The sequence below is a fragment of the Crocuta crocuta genome, unplaced genomic scaffold (genome assembly GCF_008692635.1).
Source record: "Crocuta crocuta isolate KB4526 unplaced genomic scaffold, BGI_CrCroc_1.0 scaffold866, whole genome shotgun sequence".
NCBI classification, from domain to species: domain Eukaryota; kingdom Metazoa; phylum Chordata; class Mammalia; order Carnivora; family Hyaenidae; genus Crocuta; species Crocuta crocuta.
Window position 1 is genome coordinate 378,176 of NW_027531900.1, and position 24,196 is coordinate 402,371.

Here is a 24,196-nt window from a genome sequence, read left to right on the forward strand (position 1 = left end):
TCTCCTTTGTCAAGATTGTTTTGGGTTTTTAGTGTCCCTTTCAGTTCAGTTCCATGTGAATTTAGTATTTGCCTTTACATTTGTGCAGAAATGTCACTGGGATTCTGATAGGGATTGCATTGTATCTGTAGACAACTTTGTAGTATATTTCCATCTTAATAGCGTTAAGTCTCCTGACCATGAACACAAATGTTTTCCCGTTAATTTAGGCTTACTTTAATATTTTTCAGTAATGTTTTGTAGTTTTCCAGTGTACACGTTTGGACTTCTTTGAATAGATTTGTTCCTACATGTTTTATTCTTTTGGATGATATTATAAATGGAGTTGTTTTATTTTCACATTGTTCATCACTAGTGTATAGAAATGTAAGGGATTGCATTTAGCTGTATTTATAAGGGACATCAGTTCATAGTTTTCTTCTTTTGTGATGTCTTTATATGGCTTTTGTATCAGGATAATGGTGGCCTGATTGAATGAGTTAGGAGGTGTTCGTTTTCTTTACCCTTCTTTCCGAGTTTGAGAATGACTGATGTTAATTCTTCCATAAGAATTTGAGAGAATTCACCAGTGAAGCCATCTGGTCCTGGACATTTCTTTGTTGGGAAATTTCAGTTATTGATTCAGTCTCTTACTTGTTACAAGCTTATTCAGATTTTCTATTTCTTCTTGAGTCAGTTTTGGTAGTTTGTGTGTTGTTAAAAATTTGTACATTTCATCCAGATTATTTCGTTTGTTGCCATACATTGTTTTTAGCATTTTCCTATACTCTTTTTTTTATTTCTGTAAGGTCAGTAACAATATCCCCACTTACATTTGATTTTGGTAATTTGAATTGTCTTTTTTCTTAGTCCACTTAACTAAAAAGGGTGTCAGTTTTGTTATTTTTTTCAAAGAACCAAATTTTCATTTTTTTCCTATTTTCTATCGCATTATATCTATTTTAATCTTGATTCTTTCTTTCTGCCAGCTTTATGTTCACATTGCTCTTCTTTTTTTCTTTTCCCTAAAATATAAAGTTATTGATAAGATTTTTTTTCTTTTTTTAATGTTGGTGTTGATGGTTATAAATTTTTCTCTTTGCACTGCTTTTGCTCTTGTATAAGTTTTGGTATATTTCATTTTCATTTTCATTTTTGTCAAAAAAATTCCTAATTTCCTCTGTTATTCTTAGACACATTGGTTATGAGTCCATTGTCTAATTTCCATATATTTCTGAATTTTTTATTTTTCCTTATCAGTTCCTGCTTTTATGCCATTGGTAAAGATATTTTGTATAGTTTTGTCTTCTAAAAATGTATCTAAACTTGTTTTGTGACCAAACATGCAGTCTGTCCTGGAGAATGTTTCATGTGCACTTGAGAACAGTAAGTTTTGTGCTGTTCTTAGGTGGTGTGGTTTTTATGTATCTGTTGGGTCTAATGGTTTAAACTGTTGTTCAGATCCTCTGTTTTCTTATTGATCTTCTGACTAGATGTATCTGTTATTAAAAGTGGAGCATTGAAATGCCCAGCTGTTACTGAACTATTTATTTCTCCTTTTAATTTTGTCAAATTAGGCTTCATGTATTTTGGGATCCTTTGTTAGATGCGCATATGTGTTTATAAGATAATACTGTATCTTCTTGGTGAGTTGACACCTGTATCTGTATATTATGTAATTTGTTGCTTCTTATAACAGTTTCTGACTTAAATTCTGTTTTGTCTGATGATAATATAGCCACCCCAGGTCTCTTTTGGTTATTATTTGCATGGAGTATCTTTTTCAAGCCTTTTATTTTTTGACCTCTTTGTGAGTGTCTCTGAAGTGAGTTTCTTACAGATAGCATAAAGATAGATCAAATTTTTAAAAATTCATTCTGCCAGTTGGACTTTTAGTTGGAGAGTTTAATGCATTTACATTGAAAAGTAATTGCCGACAAGGAAGTATTTGCTTCTGTCATTTTGCTATTTGTTGTCTGTATACCACATTGTTTTTACTGCTCCATTACTAACATTTATGTTGAATTAATTTTTCATAGTGTCCCATTTTGATTATCTTCCTCATCTGTGTAATTTTTAGTTATTATCTTAGTGATTATCTTGAGGATTACAATGAACATCTTTGACTTATAACAACCCTATAACATACACTTATTTTCAAAGGTGTGCAAAAACTGTGTGCCTTTCTTTCTTTGCCTCCTCTTTTATATTGTTATTATCACAGGTTACATTTTTATACGTAGTATACTCATTAACATAGATTTCACATTTTGCTCTTTGTTTTTAAATCATACAGGAAAAAGAAGAGGGGTTATAAATTTTAAAAAAATGTAATAAAACTGTCTTTGTTATTTACCTGTGTAACCAGTGTTCTTTTGTTTCTTCATTAAGACTTTGAGTTACTGTCCAGTACTCTTTTTTTTTTTAATTTTTTTTTTATGTTTTTTATTTATTTCTAGGAGAGAGAGAGAGAGACAGCGCGAGCAGGGGAGGGTCAGAGAGAGAGGGAGTCACAGACTGAAACAGGCTCCAGGCTCTGAGCTGGCAGTCAGCACAGAGCCCGACGCGGGGCTCGAACCCACGAACCGCGGAATCATGACCCAAGCGAAAGTCGGACGCTCAACCGACTAAGCCACCCAGGCGCCCCCGTCCAGTAGTCTTTCATTTCAGCCTGATGGATTCCCTTAGCATGTCTCGTAGGTCAGGTGTATTAGCCATGAACTCCCTCAGCTTTTTAATATCAGAGAATGTCTTGATTTCTCTTTCATTCTTGAAAGATAGTTTTGCCAGATATAGATTTTCTGGTTGACTTTCTTTTAAGCATATAAAATGTCATTCCAGTGCCTTTTGGCCTCCCTGGTTGTTGATGGTAAGTCTGTGGTTGGTTTTTCTTGTGCTTTCTTATATGATGAGTGGCTTCTTTCTTGTCATTCTGAGGATTCTGCCTTTGGTATTTGGCAGATTGAGTATAATGTGCTTTTGTGTGGATCTCTTTGAGTTTATCCTTTGTAGAGTCTGCGAGCTGCTCAGATGCATCAAAGGTTTCATTGAATTTGGAGAGAATTTCTTGGGGTTTCTTTCTCAGCTCTCCTGTGACTCCAACTATGTGTATGTTGATATACTTGATGGAATCCCACAGTTTTTTAGGCTCCCTATATTTTTCTTTATTCTTTTTCTTCCCGTTTTTTTTTTTTTTTTTTAGAATGGAAAGTTTCTCTCTGCCTGTGTTCATTTTTGCAGATTATTCTGCCTGCTCAAATCTGTCAAACCCCTTTAGTGAATTTAATTTTAAAAAATTTTTGTTTCTAAAATTTCTGTTTGCTTTTTATAATTTCTCCTTACTAATATATTCCTTGTCATACATATGGTTCTCTTGGTTCCCTTGAGTTCTTTGAACATACTTGAGACAAGTTGATCTGTTGTGCCCAAATCATGAGTCCCAGAGACCTCTCAGGAGCCAGCACCGATGCAAATACAAAAGGGCCTTTATTACAAGCTCAAGCAGGGGCTCACCCGCCTACCGGTGTTGTGGCAGCAAGGTGAAGCCCCGAACAATAGTGAACAGAGTTTTTAAGGAGTAAGGAATGGAGGTGTTACAGTGCACATGTTGTACGTATAGCACCATCACATAAGCACCAATTACAATTGTACAGAAGCACCCATGGTAACAGCTTTGACCATTCAGTATCTGTGAGGTGTTCATTACTTTTGGTGGGACCCAATCATGACTTTTGAGAATCCTTTGAAAATGACCAATTGTGAAGTAAGTTCAAAGGGCCCACGTGGGGTTCAGGCAAGTGGTGAGAAATTAGCTAGTTTGTACAGAATAACTGTCTACAGTTCCCAGCCTTGACTCAGACCACAGGAATGTTTTTTGGTTAGCTGACCTGAGGGCGGTCCGAGGATGGCTTTAGCCTTGAACAGTCTGAGGCTTTTCCTGGAACTGGGACTGGGGCTACGTGCAGCCCGAGGGTGCTCTTAATGGAGGCCTTAATGTTTGGCTCTTCAGATCTATGGTCCTCGTGTAGTAGTTCCATCGTGTTTCCTTTAGGACAGTTTCTGAGAACTTTTTCCTTGTAGCTGGGGCATTTTACATATTTTCTTTGCATGGTTAATTTTTTTTGAGTTTATTTTGAGGGAGAGACAGAGACAGAGAGTGTACATGTGCAAGTGGGGAAGGGACAGAGAGAGAGAGAGAGAGAGAGAGAGAGAGAGAGAGAGAATACCAAGCAGGCTCCACACTGTCAGTGCAGAGCCTGATGCAGGGCTTGAACTCACAAACCGTAAAATCATGACCCAAGCCAAAGTCAGATGCTTAACGGACTAAGTGATCCAGGCACACTTGTTGCTTAATTTTTGGTAGTTGTTTTTGAATATGGACATTTTGGAATTATGCACAAAAAGGAAACACAAGCAATGAAAGCAAAAATATTTTATCTCCTTTCTCTTCATTTTGGCTCTGTGTTGGGACATTCCTTCTGCACTTAGCAAGGTCTTTCAACATCTGCCTTTGCCTTTATTCCCTGCTTACTTTTAGGCTAACGATGAGCCAGAGTTGAAAGGACATGGTCGTCTGATGTCTTTTCTGAGTGAACTCCCTGACCCGTACATGGTTTTCCGGTTTCTTCTTACACAGATTCTTTTCACACTTGTTTTCCCTCCGTGCGTTTTCCTCCCGTGGCTTTCAGCATGTCCGTTGTTCCCTGGCTATTTTGTACTTGATGTCACCAGCTTATTCGTTTGACTCTCAGTATCTTTGAGAAATGCCCTGTGCATTGTCGTGGGTTCAGGGAAAGTTCTGAGGTAGTGGAAAATAATTGGGCCCTTTTCATTAGTCCTCAGGGACCCCACAGACAGATCAAAGCAAACAGCTCACATGGGAACGCAAGAGAAACACGGTTCTTTGGGAATACGATCTGTCTGTTGTGGTCAGCTGAGGTTCCACCAAGAAAGCAGGATGTCATTTTCAAGACCCACCGAACTCAGGTGGGGACATGGCTGCATCAGCTGAAACACTGCAGCGTTATCCTCTGCTCAGTGGCCCTCCTCCTGGTTATGTGTTTGCTGGGATGCTGGAAACAGTTTCCTGTCTTGCCACTTTCCAGTGAGTGTGACCCTGACAGTGCGTGGTGGTTTTGGTGTTTCTGAGGAAGGACATCCCCAGAGTCCCCACTTTGTCATGTTTGCAGTTGTCCTTGTCAGGAGGCTTTGCAAAGGCACATCCTGGCTCACTTTTATGGGCTGTAGTTTAAATCCCATATTCCAGTTTGCTCCTCTCGTGTACTGCCCGGAGACCACCCTGAATTCTGGGCATCTACTCTAATTCAGTTCTTGATATCTTTGCTTTATTGTTCTGGTCAGATTTGTGTGAAGGCCACTTGGAATGATCTTAGGACTTCATATACGGAGGTGAAGGATCCCTTTCTCTAGGTTTTTTCTCCTGGATTGTCCCCATTCTGGGATTGGGAGCCCTTAGTGTAGGGTGGCGAATGTTGACAAAGCATCTTCCTGTGTTTGCGGGAGCGCTCCTGGCAGGGAGTGGGGGGGCCCCTCCCCTTGGCTCAGTGTTGCTTGGGGTCAGGTGGGGCTGGTTGACGGAGCCTCCTCCCGCAGCAGCAGCAGCAGCAGCAGCAGCAGCAGCAGCAGCAGCAGCAGCAGCAGCAGCAGCAGCAGCCCATCAGGAGGCGAGAGCTCTGCTTCTCTGCTGGCTTTGGTATTGTCAGCAGTGCCAGTTGCCTGATTGGGAGGAAGAGAGCACAGCTCCTCTTGGACATTGGGGTTCTGTTTTGCATGGCCTCTCTCTCTAACCATTTCAAAAATTGTATTACCTAATTTTTGAAAACTTTTGCTGCTGTATAATAAATCACAAAGGAAATTATGAACATTATGTTCAGTGGACTAAGTTGCATGATTTCAAACATTAGATTTTTTAGAATTGAGATTTAGTTGACATGTAACACTGTATTCATTTTAGGTGTACAGCATATAATTCAGTATGCATGTAAATCATGAAATGATTATCACAAGTGTGGTTAACATCCATCACCATGTGTATTTACAGTTTTTTTCTGATGAGAACTTTTAACATTTACCCTCGTAGCAACTTTCAAATTTATAATAGAGTAATATTAACTCTAGTCGTACTGTGCGTTAAATCCCCATGACTCATTTATTTTATAACTGAAAGTTTGTACCTTGACCACCTGCAGTCATTTTGCCCACTCCCCACCCCTCCCTCTGGCAGTCACCAATCTACCCTCTGTATCTGTGAGTATTGTTTTTGTTTTTTCCTTTGGGGGATCCCACACAGAAGTGAGGTCTTACAGTGTTTTACCTTTTCTGTGTGATTTATTTCACTTAGCATAATGACCTTAAGGTCCCATCATGTTCTTGCAGATGACAGGATGGCCTTCTTATTTATGGCTGAATAATATTCCATTGTGTTGATGTACCAGAATGAATTTATCTCTCCATTCATTGATGGGCAGTTATGTTGTTTCCATATCTTGGCTGTTGTATGTAATGCTGCAGTGAACATGGAGGTGCAGATATCTTTTTGAGTTAGTGTTTTCATTTCTTTTGGGTTAGATATGCAGAAATGGAATTGCTGGATCACGTGGTAGTTCTATTTTGAATTTTTTTTAGGAACCTCCATATTGTTTTCCTTAGTGATGGCACCAATTTCTGTTCCTACCAACAGTGCACAAGGATTCCTTTTCTCCACATCTGCCAGCCCTAGTGGTTTCTTGTCTTTCTGCTACTACCATCCTAACAGGTGCAAGGTGATCTCTCATTTGTGGTTTTGATTTACGTTTCTGCACATATGATGTTGAGCCTCTTTTCCTGTGCCTTCTGCCCATTAGTTTATCTTCTCTGGGAAAATGTCTGTTCAGATCCTCTGCCCATCTGTCAATCTGATCGTGTTCTTTTGCTATTGAGTTTTATGAATTCTTTATATATTTTGGTTACCTACCCTTATCAGATACATGGTTGGCAAATATGTTTTTCCCCATTTATAGGTTGCCTTTTCATTTTTGGATGGTTTCCTTTGCTGTGCAGAATCATTTTAAGTTTGATGTGATCCCTTGTTCATTTTTGGTTTTGTTGCCTTAGCTTTTGGTGCTAAATCCAAAAATTCATCATCAAGAGCAGTGTACTCCTCGTTCTCATTTTATACAACTCTTGCTTTCCTTGGAACTTTTTTTTATCTTTTTCTTTTTTCCTCCAACCTTTGGTAGCTCTGAGTTGGAGTCTGCTGTAACATCCAGGTTGGGATATCCAGGAGTTAAAAATAAACCCCAAGCAACTCCTTACCTCACTCCTTACTCCTCCCTTAATTCCTGAAGGTTCTTACCATTCTGCCTTCTTTTGTCCACATTTCACAGTCTTTTACTATCTGCTTTGTGTGTTGTGTCCATAGTTCTGAATAGTAATTGGAGTGTTCAGGTGGATTGTGCTTACTCCATCATGATTAGAATGAGTACTTAAAATCATTTATGGAATGAATGGTTAAATGAATACATTCCTCTTGTCTACAAGGTGCTCATTTTTGGGTGTCAGTATAACAATAGGTGTAGTATTAAGAACATTATGGTAAATTCCATGGGAGCTCACAGGCATAGAAATGAAATTATTTCTAGCTATTTTGGATTATGACATGTAATGTGGTGGTGAGGTCATTGTTCCCACAATAATCTGTGACACCAAGTGGAATGTTCTGTAATTCAGTTCAGTCCTAACACGACTCAGATTTAGTTCAGACCTGCAAGTTAAAGGCAAAGTCCTGAACACAACTGCCCTACTTCAGTGCCATCCCTAAGTATCAAAAGTCATCTGTACTTGCAACCTACTGAGTAACTAAGTTTGGGGGTTCCCACAACCCACTCAGATTTGATAACTTGCTAGAAAGACTGAGAAAACTCACTGAAAGTGTTACACTAAACATTGTCGTTTTATTATAAAAAGCTATTCACAGAAGAAGGCAAATGGAAGCAATGTGTAAGTCAGGGTTCTGGAGTTGGGTGAATGGGGTGGAGGAGGAGCAAATCTGAGCACATCAGCCTCCTGCAAGTCAATGTGTTCACCAACCAGGAGGCTCCCCAGGACTCTGTTGTCCAGAGTTTTGTTTGGGGTCTCATTACAGAGGCATAGTTGGTGGGATGATTGGCCATGTGATTAAAATCCTCCAGCTCCCATTTTCTCCCTGAAGGTCTGGTTGGGTCAGAGTTCAACCCTTTCGACATGTGTGTAGTCTTTCTGGTGATCACTCCCATCCTGAGGCTATCTAGGGGCCACCCCTTGTCACTTCATTTGCATAAGAAAGGCACTCCTTGTCACTCAGGAATTCCAAGGTTTTTTGAAGCTCTGTGCCAGAAACTGGAGGCAAAGACCAGATATAGTCTTTCTTATGTACTATGGTTATCAAATACGAAATCAAGGAGAATGTGGAATTTGAGTAATATCTTGAAAGATGAGTAGGACTAAGTTGGGGAAAAGGCATTTTAGGCTGAGAAATTAGCAGTCACTTCAACAAATGATGTTGGAAAAACTAGATAGCGACATACAGAAGAATGGAATTAGGCCACTTGCTTACACCATACACAAAAATAAATTTAAAATGGATGAAAGACCTAAATGTGAGACAGGAAGCCACCCAAATCCTGGAGGAGAAGACTGGCAGCAACCTCTTTGAAGTCGGCTGGGGCAAGTTCTTACTAGACACATCCCAAAAGGCAAGGGAAACAAAGCAAACATGAGCTACTGGGACCTCATCAACATAAAAAGGTTCTGCACAGCAAAGGAAGCAATTAGCAAAACAATGGGAGAAGGTATTTGCAAATGACATTTCTGATAAAGGGTTAGTATCCTAAAATATATAAATAACTTAAAAAACTCAACACCCAAAATCCAAATAATCCAGTTAAGAAATGGGCGGAAGATATAAATAAATAGACACTTCTCCAAAGAAGACCTCTAGATAACAGACACATGAAAAAATGCCCAACATCACTCATCATCAGGGAACACAAGTCAAAACTACAGTGAGATAGCACCTCACACTTGTCAGAATGGCTAAAATTAACACAGGAAACAACAGGTGTTGCAAGGTTGTGAAGGAAGGGGACGGCTCTTGGCATTGGTGGGAATGCAAACTGGGCCCGGCTGCTCTGGAGAACAGTAATGAGGGTCCTCAAAAAGTAAATATAGAACAACCCTGTGATATAGCAATTGCACTGCTAGGTATTTATCCAAAGGAAACAAAAATACAGATTTAAAGAGGTACATGCACCCCAGTGTTTATAGCAGCGTTATCAACAATAGCCAAATGTCCATCAACTGACTAATGGATAAAAATGTGGTGTATATACATGATGGAATACTACTCAGCCATCAAAAAAAAAAAAAAAAACGAAAATCTTGCATTTGCAGTGACATGGATGGAGCTAGAATGTATTCTGCTAAGTGCAATAAGTCAGAGAAAGACCAGTATCATATAATTTCACTCATATGTGGAATTTAAGAAACAAAACACATGAGCATATGGGAAGGAGAAGGAGTAGAGGAAAGAAGGAAACCTCAGACTACAAAAGACTCTTAAGGATAGAGAACAAACTGAAGGTTGATAGAGGGGAGTTGGGCTAGATGGAGGATAGGTACTAAGGAGGGCACTTGTGATGAATATTAGGTGTTGTATGTAAGTGATGAATTACTGAAATTTCCTGAAACCGATACTTCACAGTATGTTAACTAACTAAAATTTGATTTAAGAAAAAGAAGAAATTAGCATTAGCAATCACACAGGGGCACATACTGTTCAAAATGTAGAAATGTATCAAGTTCTTTTTTTTTAGCTTTAGTGTAGTATATATAAAAAACAATAATAAGTGGCGCCTGAGTTGCTCAGTTGGTTAAACACCTGACTTCAGCTCAGGTCATTATCTCATGGTTCATGAGTTCGAGCCCCTGTGTTGGGCTCTGTGCTGACGGCTCAGAGCCTGGAGCTGGCTTCGGATTCTATGACTCCTTTTCTCTCTGCCCTTCCCTCTGTCCTTTCCTCCCTCCCTTTCTTTCTCTTAAAAATAAATAAACATTTTAAAAATTATTTTGAAAAAAAGCTTAAAAATGCCAGAATGGGGCTCCCATTTATATTTACTAATCATAAGATCTTTTATTCCTACAGAGCAGAAGATAGAAGAGATCTGCTGATGTTTTTCCGAAGCCTACACTTTTTTGTGGAGTGGTGTGAATATCGTAAGCGCACGTTTGAACACTTCAAGGTAGGATCTAAAGTTTTTATATTTAAATGTATGTGAAAAGTGAAGCTGGTTTAAATTTAAACATAACCTAAAAGTGAAGCTGGTATTAATTTGGAGATTTAACATAGCATTCTTTCCTTAAAGTTTTCAAAGAATAGAAAATATTTTCATTGAGTTCTGGAATTCGCAGTTATTTGGAATAAATGGAGAGGATTGCTTCTGTACAAACCAGTGAGTCATTTGTATTATGGGGTATCTTAAAAGAAGTATAGTTATATGCTTACTTTATACACATTTTGAAAAATTAATCTTTCAAGGGTACTTGAAACAAGGTACAAATGCTAAAATGAATATAATTGTAGTGGGCTTATCAGCTAGCACAGTCCTTACTTTATGAGTCATACTGTGTATTTTGAGCTTCTTAATTATTTTGTATTTCAAGTTTAAGTATTTAAGCCTCATTTCAGTAAAGTAATGCCTCTTAAGTCTGATATGGATACATTCAAGGACGTCTTTTTATTCCGTTTTCTGTCATAACCAGAAGCCAAATGTTTGGCTGCATTATAAAGACTCAGGTTCTACTTAGTCGGATAGCAGCAGTATTGTCCGCTGTGGTCCACACAAATCTCGTTCTGAAAGAGTCACTGTAATAATATCGCAAAAGCCTAACCAGTGCTGTGACTATTGTTTTTCTGACTGGTACTAACTCTTGTTTATTTGGATTCCTTTTTACTATTACCATTATCACTGTTATCACTGCTACTGTTATTACTTGCATTCTGTTGGGTTGAGTTAATAAAATTTGTCGGGCATAGACTTTTCCTTAGAGTGAAAGACGGCTTTACATGACTGTGGTCCCTTGAGTTCTCTTACTGTTGTTTACTCACGGGTGCTCTTGGACCCAAACAGTTAAATAGCTTTGCTTCACATTTGGTAAATACAGTAATGACTGAGAGTATGTTGGCAGTTGTGGTGACAAGTCACCTAAGATGAGTTGTGGGAAATGTAAGCGTTAGTCCCATTTCCAAAGCTGATCTGACTCTAGGTGCTTTCAAGGAGGTGAAGAATATAATTGGTGTGTTTATCCTGTAGAGGACAGAGTGCTTCTGAGAGTGGTCTTCCTTGGTGATAGGGTTACTGGGATGGAAAGACACAGTCACGTTGTTGTGCAGCCACCACCAATGCTTATCTCTAGAACATTTTTTATCATCTCAAACTGAAACTCTGTTCCCATTAAACACTAACTTGTCATTGCTTCCTACCCCAGCGCCTAAGAATCCCCATTCTATTTTCTATTGCTGTGAATTTCTAGGTACTTCATTTCAGCAGAATCATAAAATTTATACTTTTTTGTTTGGTGCATTTCACGTAGTATAATATTCTTAAGGTTCATCCATTTTGTATCATCACATTGAAGAATCTCCTTACTTTTTAAGGCTGAATAATAGGGGCGCCTGGGTGGCTCAGTCGGTTAAGCGTCCGACATCGGTTCAGGTCATGATCTCGCAGTTTGTGGGTTCGAGCCCTGTGTCGGGCTTTGTGCTGACAGGTCGGAGCCTGGAGCCTGTTTCAGATTCTGTGTGTGTCTCTCTCTCTGACCCTTCCCTACTCACGCTGTCTGTCTGTTTGTCTCTCTCTCTCTCGGAAATAAAACATTAAAAAAAAAGGCTAAATAATATTCTTTTATCCGGATATCCATATTTTGTTTATCCATTCATCTTGATGGATACTTGGCTTGTTTCCTTCTTTTGACTATTGTGAATAATGTTTCTATGAACATAGGTGTACAAATACCTGTTCAGGTCCCTACTTTCAGTTCTATTACAAATATACCTGTAAATGGAATTGCTGGATCATATGGAAATCCTGTTTAATTTTGTGAAGCACTGCATGTCTCTTCCATAGCGCTGCACCATTTTATATTCCCAACGGCAGTGTACAAAGCTTCCAGTTTCTCCACAAACTTGCCAATATGTTTTGGGTTTTTCCTTTGTTTTGGTGTTTGGGGGATCACAGCCAACCTAATGGGTGTGAAGTAGAATTTTTATTGTGGTTTTGATTTGTATTTATCTAATGATTAGTGATGTTGAGCATTGTTTCATGTGCATACTGGCCATTTGTATATCTTCTTTAGAGAAATGTCTATTCACATCCTTTGCCCATTTTTAAATTTTTTTTTTCCTTGTTGAGTTGCAGGAGGGTTTTTTTCAAATCTTATTTATTTTGAGAGAGAGAGAAAGAGAGAGCAGGAGCAGGGAAAGGGCAGAGAGAAAAGAAAGAGAATTCCAGGCAGGCCCCACACAAACACCACAGAGCCCAGTGCAGGGCTGAGACCCACGAACTGTGAGATCATGAACTGTGCTGAAACCAGTAGTTGGATGCTCAACCGACTGAGCCACCCAGGTGCCCCTGTAGTTTTTTTTGTTTTTGTTTTTGATTTTAATATACTCTAGATATCAATCCTTTATCAAGTGTGTAGTTGGCAGATATTTTCTTCCGTTCTTTGGATTGTCTTTTCATTTGCTTAATAATGTCCTTTGATGCACAAAAGATTTTAACTTTGACACTCAGTTTATTTTTTATGTTGCCTCTGCTTTTGATGTTATATCCAAGAAAGCATTGCCAAATTCAGTGTCATAAAGATTTTCTTCTTTTTTTCCCCTGAGAATTTTACAGTTTAGCTCTTAAGTTGGGATATTTGATCCAATTTGAGTTAACTTTTGTATACATTGTAAGTTAAGGGTCTAACTGCATCCTTTTGCTTGTGGATATCTGATTTTTCCCAGCACCGTTTATTGAAGAAGCTGCTCTTTTCTTATTGGCACCTTTATTGAAAATCATTTGACTGTATTTTCTGAGTTCTCTGTTCTCTTGCATTGTTCTATATGTTTCTGTCCATGCCAGTCCTATACTTTGAATTACTATAGGTTTGTAATTAACTTTTAAAATGAGGAAGTGTGAGTTTTCCAGTTATAGTCTTCTTTTCTAATTTCTTTTGCTTATTTGAAGTTCCTTGAGATTCCATATGGATTTTAGAATGGCTTTTTCTGCGTCTTCAAAAAATGGAATTGGGACTTCAGTAGGGACTGTATTGAGTCTAGATGCCTTTGAGTGGTGCTGGCATAGTAACTGTTCAGTTTTCTAGTCGCTGGACACAGGATGTCTCTCCACTGATGCATGTCTTCTTTAGTTCTTACAGGAGTGTTTGTAAGGGTGAAATATTTTTAATTTTTTGAAAGTTTATTTATTTTTATTGAGAAAGAGAGAGAGCAAGCAGGGGAGGAGCAGGGAGAGAATCCCAAGTAGACTTCATGCTTTCAGCACAGGGCCTGATGTGGGGCTCAGTCTCATGAACTGTGAGATCATGACCTGAGCCAGAATCAAGAGTTGGATGCTAACCAACTGAGCCAGCAAGGTGCCACTGAAATTGTCTTTTAAAGATAATTCTGGGGGCTCCTGGGTGGCTCAGTCGATTGAGCATCCAACTTTGGCTCAGGTCATGATCTCGTGGTCTATGAGTTCGAGCCCCGCATCGGGTTCTGTGCTGACAGCTCAGAGCCTGGAGCTGCTTCAGATTCTGTGTCTCCCTCTTCTCTGACCCTCCCCTGCTCATACTCTGTCTCTCTCTCAAAAATAAACATCAACAAAAAGAATTTAAAGATAATTCTGTAATTTAGACCTTTTACTGGTGCTCTTTCCTAATTATTATTTTATGGAAACCACAGGTTTGTGAATCTCTAAACTTCGAGTTACAATGTTTTTTCCTCTATAAGTTTAGTTAGGTAAAGAGTATAGGGCTGCATCTGGAAACATGATACCTGGTATCATCCCCAACACTCATCTCTCCTTTATCAAGTTTATTTTTCCAGATAAAGTTATAATTTATTTCTACTGATTTATTCAAGATTGTGATAGTTTAAAGATTCGATTTTTCCAAATGAAAGAGAGCCCTCTGTTTAAATGAATTTTATTTTGTACTTTTCATTGTATATTCAATTCAGATGTGCTCAATATTAGGGTAAGCATTTTGAAGGTATAATGGGAATACTAGATGTATTCCGTGAGCTTTCAGTCACAGAGAAATGAGGCATGCATGCAAAATAATGAGAAAGCAGTATATATTTATGATTACCAAAATAAAACAAGCAAGTGAGTAAGTGGTAAAGGACTAATTGTTGTGGTCTTAAGAGATCACTGATGTTTTAATGAAAAAAGCTTAACTTGGGGTCAGTCTTGACAACTTGGTTTCAATCTTGACAAATGGGGGAGATATTGAAAAATGAGCTCATTCTATGTAGGGAGAAGCAGAAGCAAATACTTAAAATATTTAAAATATTTAAAAATATGAATAACTATTTGTTCTGGGAATGGTGTACAGAGACCAACTTGATTCTGATGTATTATTTATGTTGGAAATAGTAGTAGAAATTTTCATACGCACATTTCAGACTCATGTGTCTAAAGCAATGATCATTTTGGATATAACCCCAATGTGATAGGGAGACTAAGACTTCTGAGTGGGTTTTGGGCAAGAGGAAAGTTATTTTAGGATCTTAAATCTGGCAACATTGTTTCCTCGTAAGTTATCACTATTAGATCGAAGATGGACTCATGCTGTTCAATCATCGGGTAGTCAAAGGTTTGTGGGAAATGTCACCCAGAAGCTTCCCTGTGAATGGGCAGGCAGTCAGCATGAGTGTGACGCGTGGGGGAAGGTAGGTTCAGTAATACCACTGTATTCACTATTTTCTTGTCTTAGATTTGGACATATTTCTTGATGAGATTATCATTCCTATGGTGGTAAGAGAAAATATTTTGCCATATCTATCATATTCGAAAGCCTTTACAGTGAAGAACTTTATAGGTATTTTCTGAGAGATGGGATGGATGTTCAGGTTTTTTATGAGCATATTGATTTTGGTCTGCTTGACTTCTTAAAATGTTTTATGGTAGGTAGACTTAGAATTTTTATATTTAGAGAAAGGAAAAGTTTGTACTATTTTACTAAAGCTTTTAACTGTATGACCACAAAGCAAAATAACTTTGAACATTACTCTATTAGGTCTTTATCAGAGAGTGAAATTAGGCTTTATTTGAAAAGTTTTGCCTAGATATGAGACTGTACACTATTTCTCAGGCTAAGTAAACATATAATAACTGTCTTAATGGAAAGAAAACAAGTTCCTAGTTCATAATGAAAAAATGTGTGAATTGTAAAAGAAAAATGGGAGATCACTAGCAGCTTTTCAAAGTTTCTGAAACATCTTCCTTAAGTGCTTTAGGGATCCAGTAAAGGCTGGGAAAGACCAGCAGTTGAAAGTTTCTTGGCCTCCCCCTTCACATCATTAGTAATGGAAATAGTGCTTGTAAATTGGGGCATTTATATAAAAACATACCTTTTAAATGTCACCATTGTATAAACTACTATGATTTCGTAATGCTGCTTAAATATTTTCACATGACTTTGTTTTGAACTTCAGGATTCAGTTTTACATTTTGCTACTTATGTGTAAGATTTGTGAACATCTTTGTTTAAAACATAAAATTCCTTCATCATGAGACACAAAGTTAATGTTAAATATTTATGCTCCTTTAGGCATTGTTGAGACAGATTATATGCATGTGTGTACTTTAGCTTATATGCTGCATTGATAGTGGTTAAAAGTATGACCCTACAGGCAATCTTTTCAGGCAGATAAAACTGTTGGGATGCTTTCCCAGGATGATGGGGTTGCCCTCCAGGCGTATCTCTTCAATGCGGTCCCGAATGTAACGAGTGTCATTAGCCTTGCAGAATGTATCATCTGTGATTGAAGTTATGTTGTTAAACTGAAAAATAAAAGGGGAAAATTGTTCAGAAATTTGAAATTTACCTTTTGTATTCTATGTAATGGGATCTCACAAAATATTCTATCTAAAAAGTGGTTTTTGTTTTTGTTTTTTAAAGATTCTAAGTAGTATCATAGATTTTTTAAAATGTTTTATTTATTTCTGAGAGAGGCAGAGAGAGACAGCGTGAGCAGGGAAGGGTCAGAGAGAGAGGGAGTCACAGACTGAAACAAGCTCCAGGCTCTGAGCTAGCTGTCAGCACAGAGCCCGACGCGGGGCTTGAACCCAAGAACCGTGAGATCATGACCTGAGCTGAAGTCAGATGCTTAACCGACTGAGCCACCCAGGCGCCCCTAAAAAGTGGTTTTTAAAATAGTGTACATCCTGTGTATCCTCAGGGTAATAAACCCTCTGTGCAATCTGAGTACCCCCCACCCCCTGCAGTTTTAAGTCTGCAGTGTTGCTTTGGAAGACAGACTGCTTGCTGTTATAGTAACATCCATGTAGAAGAAAGCTCTATGCATAAATAAGATTACACTGGTGGGAAAGACTGTCCTACTTTCGAGTGTCTACTCAGAATGGGCACCATGTCCTTGAATGTCCCTTTACAGAAGAAAGCAGAACAAATGGTAATTGCTGTGATGCCAGAAGACCAATTTTAGTTCATTTCAGTTCCTCTTCACTCTTCTGTCACCTCAACATGAAATCAGCTGGACAGTCTCCAAAAGCAGGTGTCCACTGCTGTTGGAGAAGGAGACAGCTACCAGAGGTCATAGCACCCCACCCACGGGTCCCTCGGATCCATGTGTCACATTAACTAGGAGATGCTGCGTGCTCGCCTGACAACAGAGCCCGCTGTAAGGGCAGACCTCACACCTTGGTTATGGGTCCTCTCAGGGGTTCTGGGCCTCTGGGCAGTGAGGGGTGGGGGTGGGGGTGGCTCTCAGGCCACCAGTTAGTAATACTTGATAGGCATAATTGACATGTGGATAAATGAGCTTCCTAATGAGTCATAACATTGGCTAATAATAATTTACATTCAAGTAATCAGATATTATGAAAGGAGCAAACCTACCTGAAGATGAATCACACGTAGACTTTCTGGTAAATTAAGAGGCACAGATTCCAGGGCGTTGTGGTCCAAGTACAGGAAGGAGAGGTTGTTCAGTCTCTGTAAGGAGAAGGTGCTTCTGCTGGAGCATCACTCAAGTCAGTACATTTTCACAGGATTCAAACTATGATATATACACATGCATATGCGTGTGTGCACATCTGTGCATGTATATACACGTGTGTGTACACATGTGTGCATAGGTTCTGGTAATCAGTACGATTAATTGCTGCTATGGTAGTTGTTTGGTTTTGAGGGGTTTTTGTTTCCCAAGTAGTATATTTTGGCCCTTTATGAAGGGTGATAAGGCCCTGCTACACCCCCTCGTTTCTCTTCATTCCTCAGACCACTGAGTACCCAGCCATTCCCAGCCTCAGTTCTCATGCCAGCTGCTGGGGCCTTTAGACTTGTCCCGTGAACAGCTAGTAAGGTCATTTCCTATGCAGGATTGAGTTTGGATCCCAGTGCTGCCATAACCTCTCTTGAGCCTTCAGAACTTCTCATTTCACCTCCACTGAATTCTAACAAAATGAATACAGGCACACCTTGCACATAATGTGGGTTCGGTTCCAGAGAAACCACCACAATAAAGTGAATATTGCAATGAAGTGAGCCCAGTGTATTTCTTGGTTTCCCAGCGCATATAAAGTTATATATACACTATGATGTAGTAGCGTTATGTCTAAAAATCAATGTGCATACCTTAACTAAAAATAATTTTATTGCTAAAAACGTCTGGCCATCATCTGACCTTTCAGGGAGTTTTAATCCCTAATGACAGATCACTGTAACAAATGTAAGAATAATGAAAAAGTTTAAAATACTGCAAGAATTAGCAAAATGTGACATGGAGACACAGTGAGCAAGTGCTGTTAGGAAAGTAGCACTACTGGACTGGCTCACTGTAGGGTCAGCCCAAACCTTCAGTTTGTAACAAGTGCAGTATCTGTGAAACAGTAAAATGGTGCACAAAAGAATGCTGTGTGTCTGTGCTCCTGACAGACATGGTTGTTAGATGTTTCCCAGGGCAATTTGTTAAATACTTAGCAAGGTAGGACTTTCCCAGACTGCTCTGTATTGAATTACTTTTCATGATCACTAGCCTGTGGCTGTGTATCATTTTATAATAGGGCTTCAAGATGTAAAGCATGTGTAAAGTTCAGAGCACTCACACACTCCTTCTGTGAAGCCTTGATCGGCTCCTATAGGTCTTTAATATGCCAGTTAGTCAAAGGCTTACTAGCTGAAATTACCGTATCTTCAAATTGTAAGGGTTTTTTATTTATTTGTTTCTAAAAATTTTTTTTTATGTTTGTTTTTGAGAGAGAGACAGAGTGTGAGCAGGGGAGGGTCAGAGAGAGAGGGAGACACAGGATCTGAAGCAGGCTCCAGGCTCTGAGCTGTCAGAACAGAGCCCAATGTGGGGCCCAAACCCACAGACTGTGAGATCATGATCTCAGCCAAAGTTCGATGGTAACCAACTGAGCCACCCAGGTACCATGTTGGTTTTTAAAGTGAGTCCGGTTTTGAAAAGTCTCCTAATAATCCCTTAACTTCTGAGGAACTCTGATGTGCCTTTACAGTGTCCCTCACAATTGAAAAAGGATTCCTTAAGTGTAAACAAAAAGAAAAGAAAAATGGAATAGTTTTACATTTTCCAACAGAATGTACATCTGTGGACTAATTGTACCTTTGTGTGATTGTTACAAACTTGATGATAGTATTTCATAGTGCTTCTTTTAGATGTTATCATTAGAAGCCACAAACTTTCCTTATGAATGAGGTCTACTGCCAGTAGCAGCACAATCATCTATTTGTCTGGGGCTCCTTCCGGGACTGGGAATGAGTGTATCACCTGTGCAGGTCTCGGCTGAGGCAGTAATTTTGCCATATACTGAGCATTTGGACACAACCTGCCTACGTAAATCAAAGTAGATCACCTTCCCTTTTTCCTGTAAATATATTTTCTTGAGTTACTAAATGAAGAATATATTTAATTTGTATTATATATAGAAATTTGTACTAGTTGCCATTATGGAATTCAAAAGTAAGGCTACCTACAGAATTTTATGGGCTAATACATTTAAGTGGTAGAAGTAAAATTGAACGTTTACTTTTGAAACTATATTTTCTGGCATTTGTTAAAGCAGTTTTGAAATATAAAACAAAATTTCAGATCTGAGTTTCTCTTTTTTTTATCTAATTACCATTGGTTGTATAAAACTGATACTGTTTGGTCACAGTATGTAATACTTACTTTGAATGTATTTGCTTTGATTCCTCTACTCTTGATTTTGTTGTATTTTGCATTAAATAAAGTAAGCTTGGGAGGAAGAACTGGAAGTTTTAGGAGTTGATTTTCAGCAAGTGTAAGTTCTTCTAACAGAGAAAGTTTTGAAAAAGTACCGTCTTCTATATCTTCAATCAAATTTCCCGTAAAATCAAGTCGTCTTAAGTTAGCTTGAAGGAAAAATATACAAAAAATATGAAGTTAAAGTCTCATTTGTGTGGACTGAAGAAAAAGCATTGGTATAAGAGGTCATTCAAACACCTTTTATTGTTAGTATCTAATAGTGTCTGTATGAGTAGATCAGTAAATTTGGTGAATAAATAGTGAGCATCTCTCTGTGCTTGACATTGATGGTCTTCTCTTGAGCGCTAGAGTCTCAGGGTTGGAAGGGAACTTACAGTTAATGGAATCCTTCCATCTTTCTGTATTTGAATTCTCAGAATGCTGGGGTGGTTTGAAACAAATTTTGGTTGCAAATCATGGGAACTAAGCATTACTTTTTTTTTTTTTTTTTTTTTGAGGGAGCTAGAAAGGGCGCAAGTAATTGAAGGACAGAGAGAGAGAGAATCCCACAAGGGCAGAGAGAGAGGGAGGAAGAGGAGAGCAGGGCTCATCTGACGTCAGGCTCAAGCTCATGAACCATGAGATCATGACCTGAGCTGAGGTCAGATGCTCAGTGACTGAGCCGCGAAGGCACCCTGGAAGCAGTACATTTGATTGAATAGAATCATTGTAGATATTTTTTTGGACTTTTCACCAGCACATTGCATTGTGATTGTGGATATGTTCTTAATCTCTCTGTGCCTTATTGTTTAACGACAAGAAACAGAAGTGTTCCTGAATTTGTTAAAGTGATGCAGACTGAGAGAGAAATTCAGTGTGTGTGTGTGTGTGTGTGTGTGTGTGTGTGTGTGTGTGTGTGTGTGTCTTTTGTATGTGTGGGATGCTGAGGAAACCGTTAACTTCTCATTCAGTATTTGAGGTAGTCACTGCAAACACTGAATTAGTGAATATGGACCATTACTCCCAGGGACTATGAAGGGTTAGGTTTCTTTGAGCCTCTGGTCTCACATTTCCATCAACCAATTAGTACAAAATTCTATGTGTGTTTCTTTTTAAAAGTGTTGTAGTTAGTATATATTGTTGGTACATTAACATTGAACTCAAAGCCTCAGTTCTGTAGCTCAACCTTGAATGAAAATTACCTAACACAGTGGTTTCTCTGTGAGGCATACTGGGAACACTGGACAGCTCTTCAGCACAAATAGCAAAAAGCACACTGAACAGGATATCTCACAGCGTAAGAGCTGAAACAAAGTGGCAGAGGTCACCTTGTTGGACTGTGGCTGGGTAACCCCAGTGTTCTGCCCCTGTGCATGTGTCTGCACATGACTGCGGGAGTGCTTCATGTACTGATTTTGGGGTTACAAATGCATGTGACTGAGTGGGTGAGTGTGAAGGTGTGGAGTCCACAAGTGATGAGGATCAGCTGTATTTGGGTCACTTGGGAGCCACCAGTTACAGCATGGATGCTGTTCCGGTTAATGTCATAAAGGTGTAGTGGGGCCAGTGTGCACATGTGGTGTGATTTTCTTCAGGGACTTGGCACTGCAGAAGTGGAGGGTTGTGCTGTGCTCACAGCAGTGCCTTGGCGGCAGGCTGTTGTGCGGTTTGACGGGATCCCAGAAGCATCCTGGAAAGGAGTAAAATGCATCAGTTCCACGTGAGAACCAACTGAGGAGTTGGGTGGTATTTCATGAGGATGCCTGGGCTTCTCCCAAGACCTCAGTTAAAATCTCTGGAGACTAGGGCCTGGTATCATTGTGTTTTATGATATTTCCCCAGATGGTTTTATATACAGCCAGGTTTAAGAACCATGAGTTAAAGTAAGGAAAAGGAGACGTTCTGCTTTTATTGTGACGGCAGCGTCGTGAACAAAGAAAGCATCAAGGCTGGAGAAACCCCTTGGTTGTACTGGCGCTCCTGAGAGGCCGCGGCTGACGGATCTGAGTCCTGTGTCTGAGAAGGCGTCTTTGCCCATATGTTTGATGGGCCGTCAACATCGACATGAAAGGCACAGTAAAGAAAGGTGATGGGGACATCTGGATGGTGTGGAAAGGAGTTGCTAACAAGCCTGTGGATGTCTGTGAACTGTGGCGGATAGTTAAACACTCCAGCAGTGACTACCCTTGATGTGACAGCCACAGGTGCCAAGAAGCTTGTGTTTCTATGAGGCTAGCACTAACATAGTTACTGTGAGGTATTTTATGTAAAGTTAACTTACGTATATCTGCAAAATCTTTTGCTGTCAGCTTCTTAATCTTGTTGAATCGTGCATACAGATAGGATGATTCCTTTGGCAAGGGTGGTACAGCATCAATGTCAACCTCTTCACAGTACACAGAGCCGCTTAAACACACACACAAAAGGCACGTGGGCATTTCTACATCGGGAAACAAAATCATAAAAATATAAACTGTAATTTAAAAACATTTTGCCTCTAATGGTAAAATTATTGCTATCATGAGTGTTCTCACTAATCTGAAAATATATTTTACAGAATTAAAGGTGATAGTGGAAAGATATCATGGTTGTGTTAACTAGTGACCTGTATTGTACCTGATAACTGAGCAGGATCTTATTTTTGATCCTATAACCCAGTATCTCCTTTATTCTCTATCCATTTTAGCAGTGAACATTTAATTGCTGAATTGATTTTCACTTTAATGTTCATAAAGCAGAACATAAGGTAAATGTAAGTTTGATGTATCACTTGGTTTGGCACAGACGCATTGCAGATTGATGACCATAGCTAAGGAGCTTATAAACCACCGGGAGAGTAAGCAGACTATGCACTTGGACATGAGAGGGTCGCAGAAACAGCAGGGACCCCATTGCATGTCCTCCTTATGCCTCTTTTATCTCCTTCAACCTGGAAACAATGCCTTAGTCTTTGTTGTTCATAACTTTAAAAGTTTTGAATTTTAAAAACATTTTTCAGGGCGTTTATTTTACAGAATGTCAATTAGCGTTTGTTTGAGGTTCCTAATTTTTGGTAGGACTACCATGGAAATGGTGTTGGGTCTGCCGTGCTGGGTATTGGGGAGCATGTGGTATCTGCTTGTCCCATTCCTGATGATGCTGTCTTTGGTCTGCCATTAGGGAATATCTTCTGAAAAAGTACTTGGAGCTGCTAAACGTCTGATCTGTCACCAAACTGCCACCCACTAGTTTTATCATCTGTTGATAGTTCTTTTCTGAATTGTTTGTTACTAGGATAGTTTCAAATTATGATATTCTAAGTCGATCATTCCTTCTCCGTTTGTTAGCTGACATCTGGTGCAGGGTGGAACATTTCCCTTTGCATTTATTTAGTTATATCAGTTCAGTATGAACTTATGAATTCTTTATCCCATGGGTCATAATAAGTTACCATCATACTTATTTTGATAATCAAATTGTCACAGAGTAGCCAGTGTGAACTCTTTTAAGCCTTTTTTTTACAAAAATTTTTAAAATGTTTTATTTATTTCTGAGAGAGAGAGAGAGAGAGGGAGACACAGAATCTGAAACAAGCTCCTGGCTCTGAGCTAGCTGTTAGTGCAGAGCCCGACGCGGGGCTTGAACCCACGAACCGTGAGATCATGACCTGTGCCAAAGCCGGATGCCCAACCCACTGAACCACCCAGGCGTCCCATCTTTTAAGCCTTTTTTTATTCCTTCACAGCTGTTTGCTGTTTAAATGACACTTAATAAATTACACATATTTCACTTTGTAATTTATACGTTTTTGGCATTACGTATATACCCATGAAACCGTTATTGCAGTTGAAGTAATTGATGAAGTCACCACCCCAAAGTGTTGTTATGCTTTTGTAGTCCCTCCCTCCCAGCACCCACTCTGGTCTGCTGCGTTCTGTGCGTTCACAGCAGTTGGCACTTACTTCCAAGAGAAGCACGCAGCATGTCTTCTTCTCACTCCTTCCCCTCTGCATATCAGCAGTTCATTCCTCTTTTATTGCTGCGTAGTATTTCATTGTATTAATATATGCAGTTTATATAGTCCTTCCTTGGGGGCATTTGTATTTAGTTTTTGGCTATTTCATAACCAGTGTTCAAAAGTGAACATTTATCTAGAAGTTTTTATGGTTGTTAATACTTTGGTTTCTCTTGAGTAAATACCTAACAGCAGAATGGGTAGGCCATCTAACAGGTGTGTAGCTTTTGAAAAAAGTCCCATGCCGTTTTCCATAAAGATTGTGCCATTATATAGTCCCTTCAGCAATGCAGGAAGGTTCCAGTTACTCCACATCCTCGTCCACATTCCGTACAATCAGACTTTTCATGTAAGGCATGTTGTAGTATCTTATGTTTTAATTTATATTTTCCTAATGTCTGATGTGCTGAGTATTTTTAAATAAACTTACTTATCATCCACATATTTTTGTGGCAGAATATTCATATCATTTACCTATTTAAAAATATTTTTTCAATGTTCATCTGTTTTTGAGAGTGACAGACCATGAAGGGGGGAGGGGCAGAAAGAGAGGGAGACACAGAATCTGAAACAGGTTCCAAGCTCTGAGCTGTCAGTGCTGAGCTTGACCTGGGGCTTGAACCCAGGAACTGGACTGGGAGACCATGACCTGAGCCAGTCAGTCACTTAACTGACTGAGCCACCCAGGCATCCCTCATTTTCATATTAAGAAATATTTATTATTTTTGAACCAG

General features: G+C 39.1%; 2 protein-coding genes across 3 annotated transcripts in view; one reads left to right on the top strand and one right to left on the bottom strand.

Moving 5' to 3' along the window:
- The window catches only part of CENPP (centromere protein P), a 222,571-nt gene that overhangs the window by 38,050 nt on the left and 160,325 nt on the right, over nt 1–24,196 (top strand). For both annotated transcript variants that reach the window (XM_077773966.1, XM_077773967.1), the window contains exon 4: nt 10,160–10,256. In XM_077773966.1, coding sequence (XP_077630092.1) covers nt 10,160–10,256 — 97 coding nt within the window. The remainder of the gene's footprint in view (nt 1–10,159; nt 10,257–24,196) is intronic.
- OGN (osteoglycin) overlaps nt 15,298–24,196 on the bottom strand; it is an 18,786-nt gene continuing 9,887 nt past the window's right edge. Inside the window, exons 4-7 of the mRNA XM_077773965.1 lie at nt 21,750–21,908; nt 19,433–19,635; nt 17,140–17,235; nt 15,298–16,064 (exon numbers count right to left, since the gene is read on the bottom strand). Coding sequence (XP_077630091.1) covers nt 15,894–16,064; nt 17,140–17,235; nt 19,433–19,635; nt 21,750–21,908 — 629 coding nt within the window. The 3' untranslated portion in view covers nt 15,298–15,893. The remainder of the gene's footprint in view (nt 16,065–17,139; nt 17,236–19,432; nt 19,636–21,749; nt 21,909–24,196) is intronic.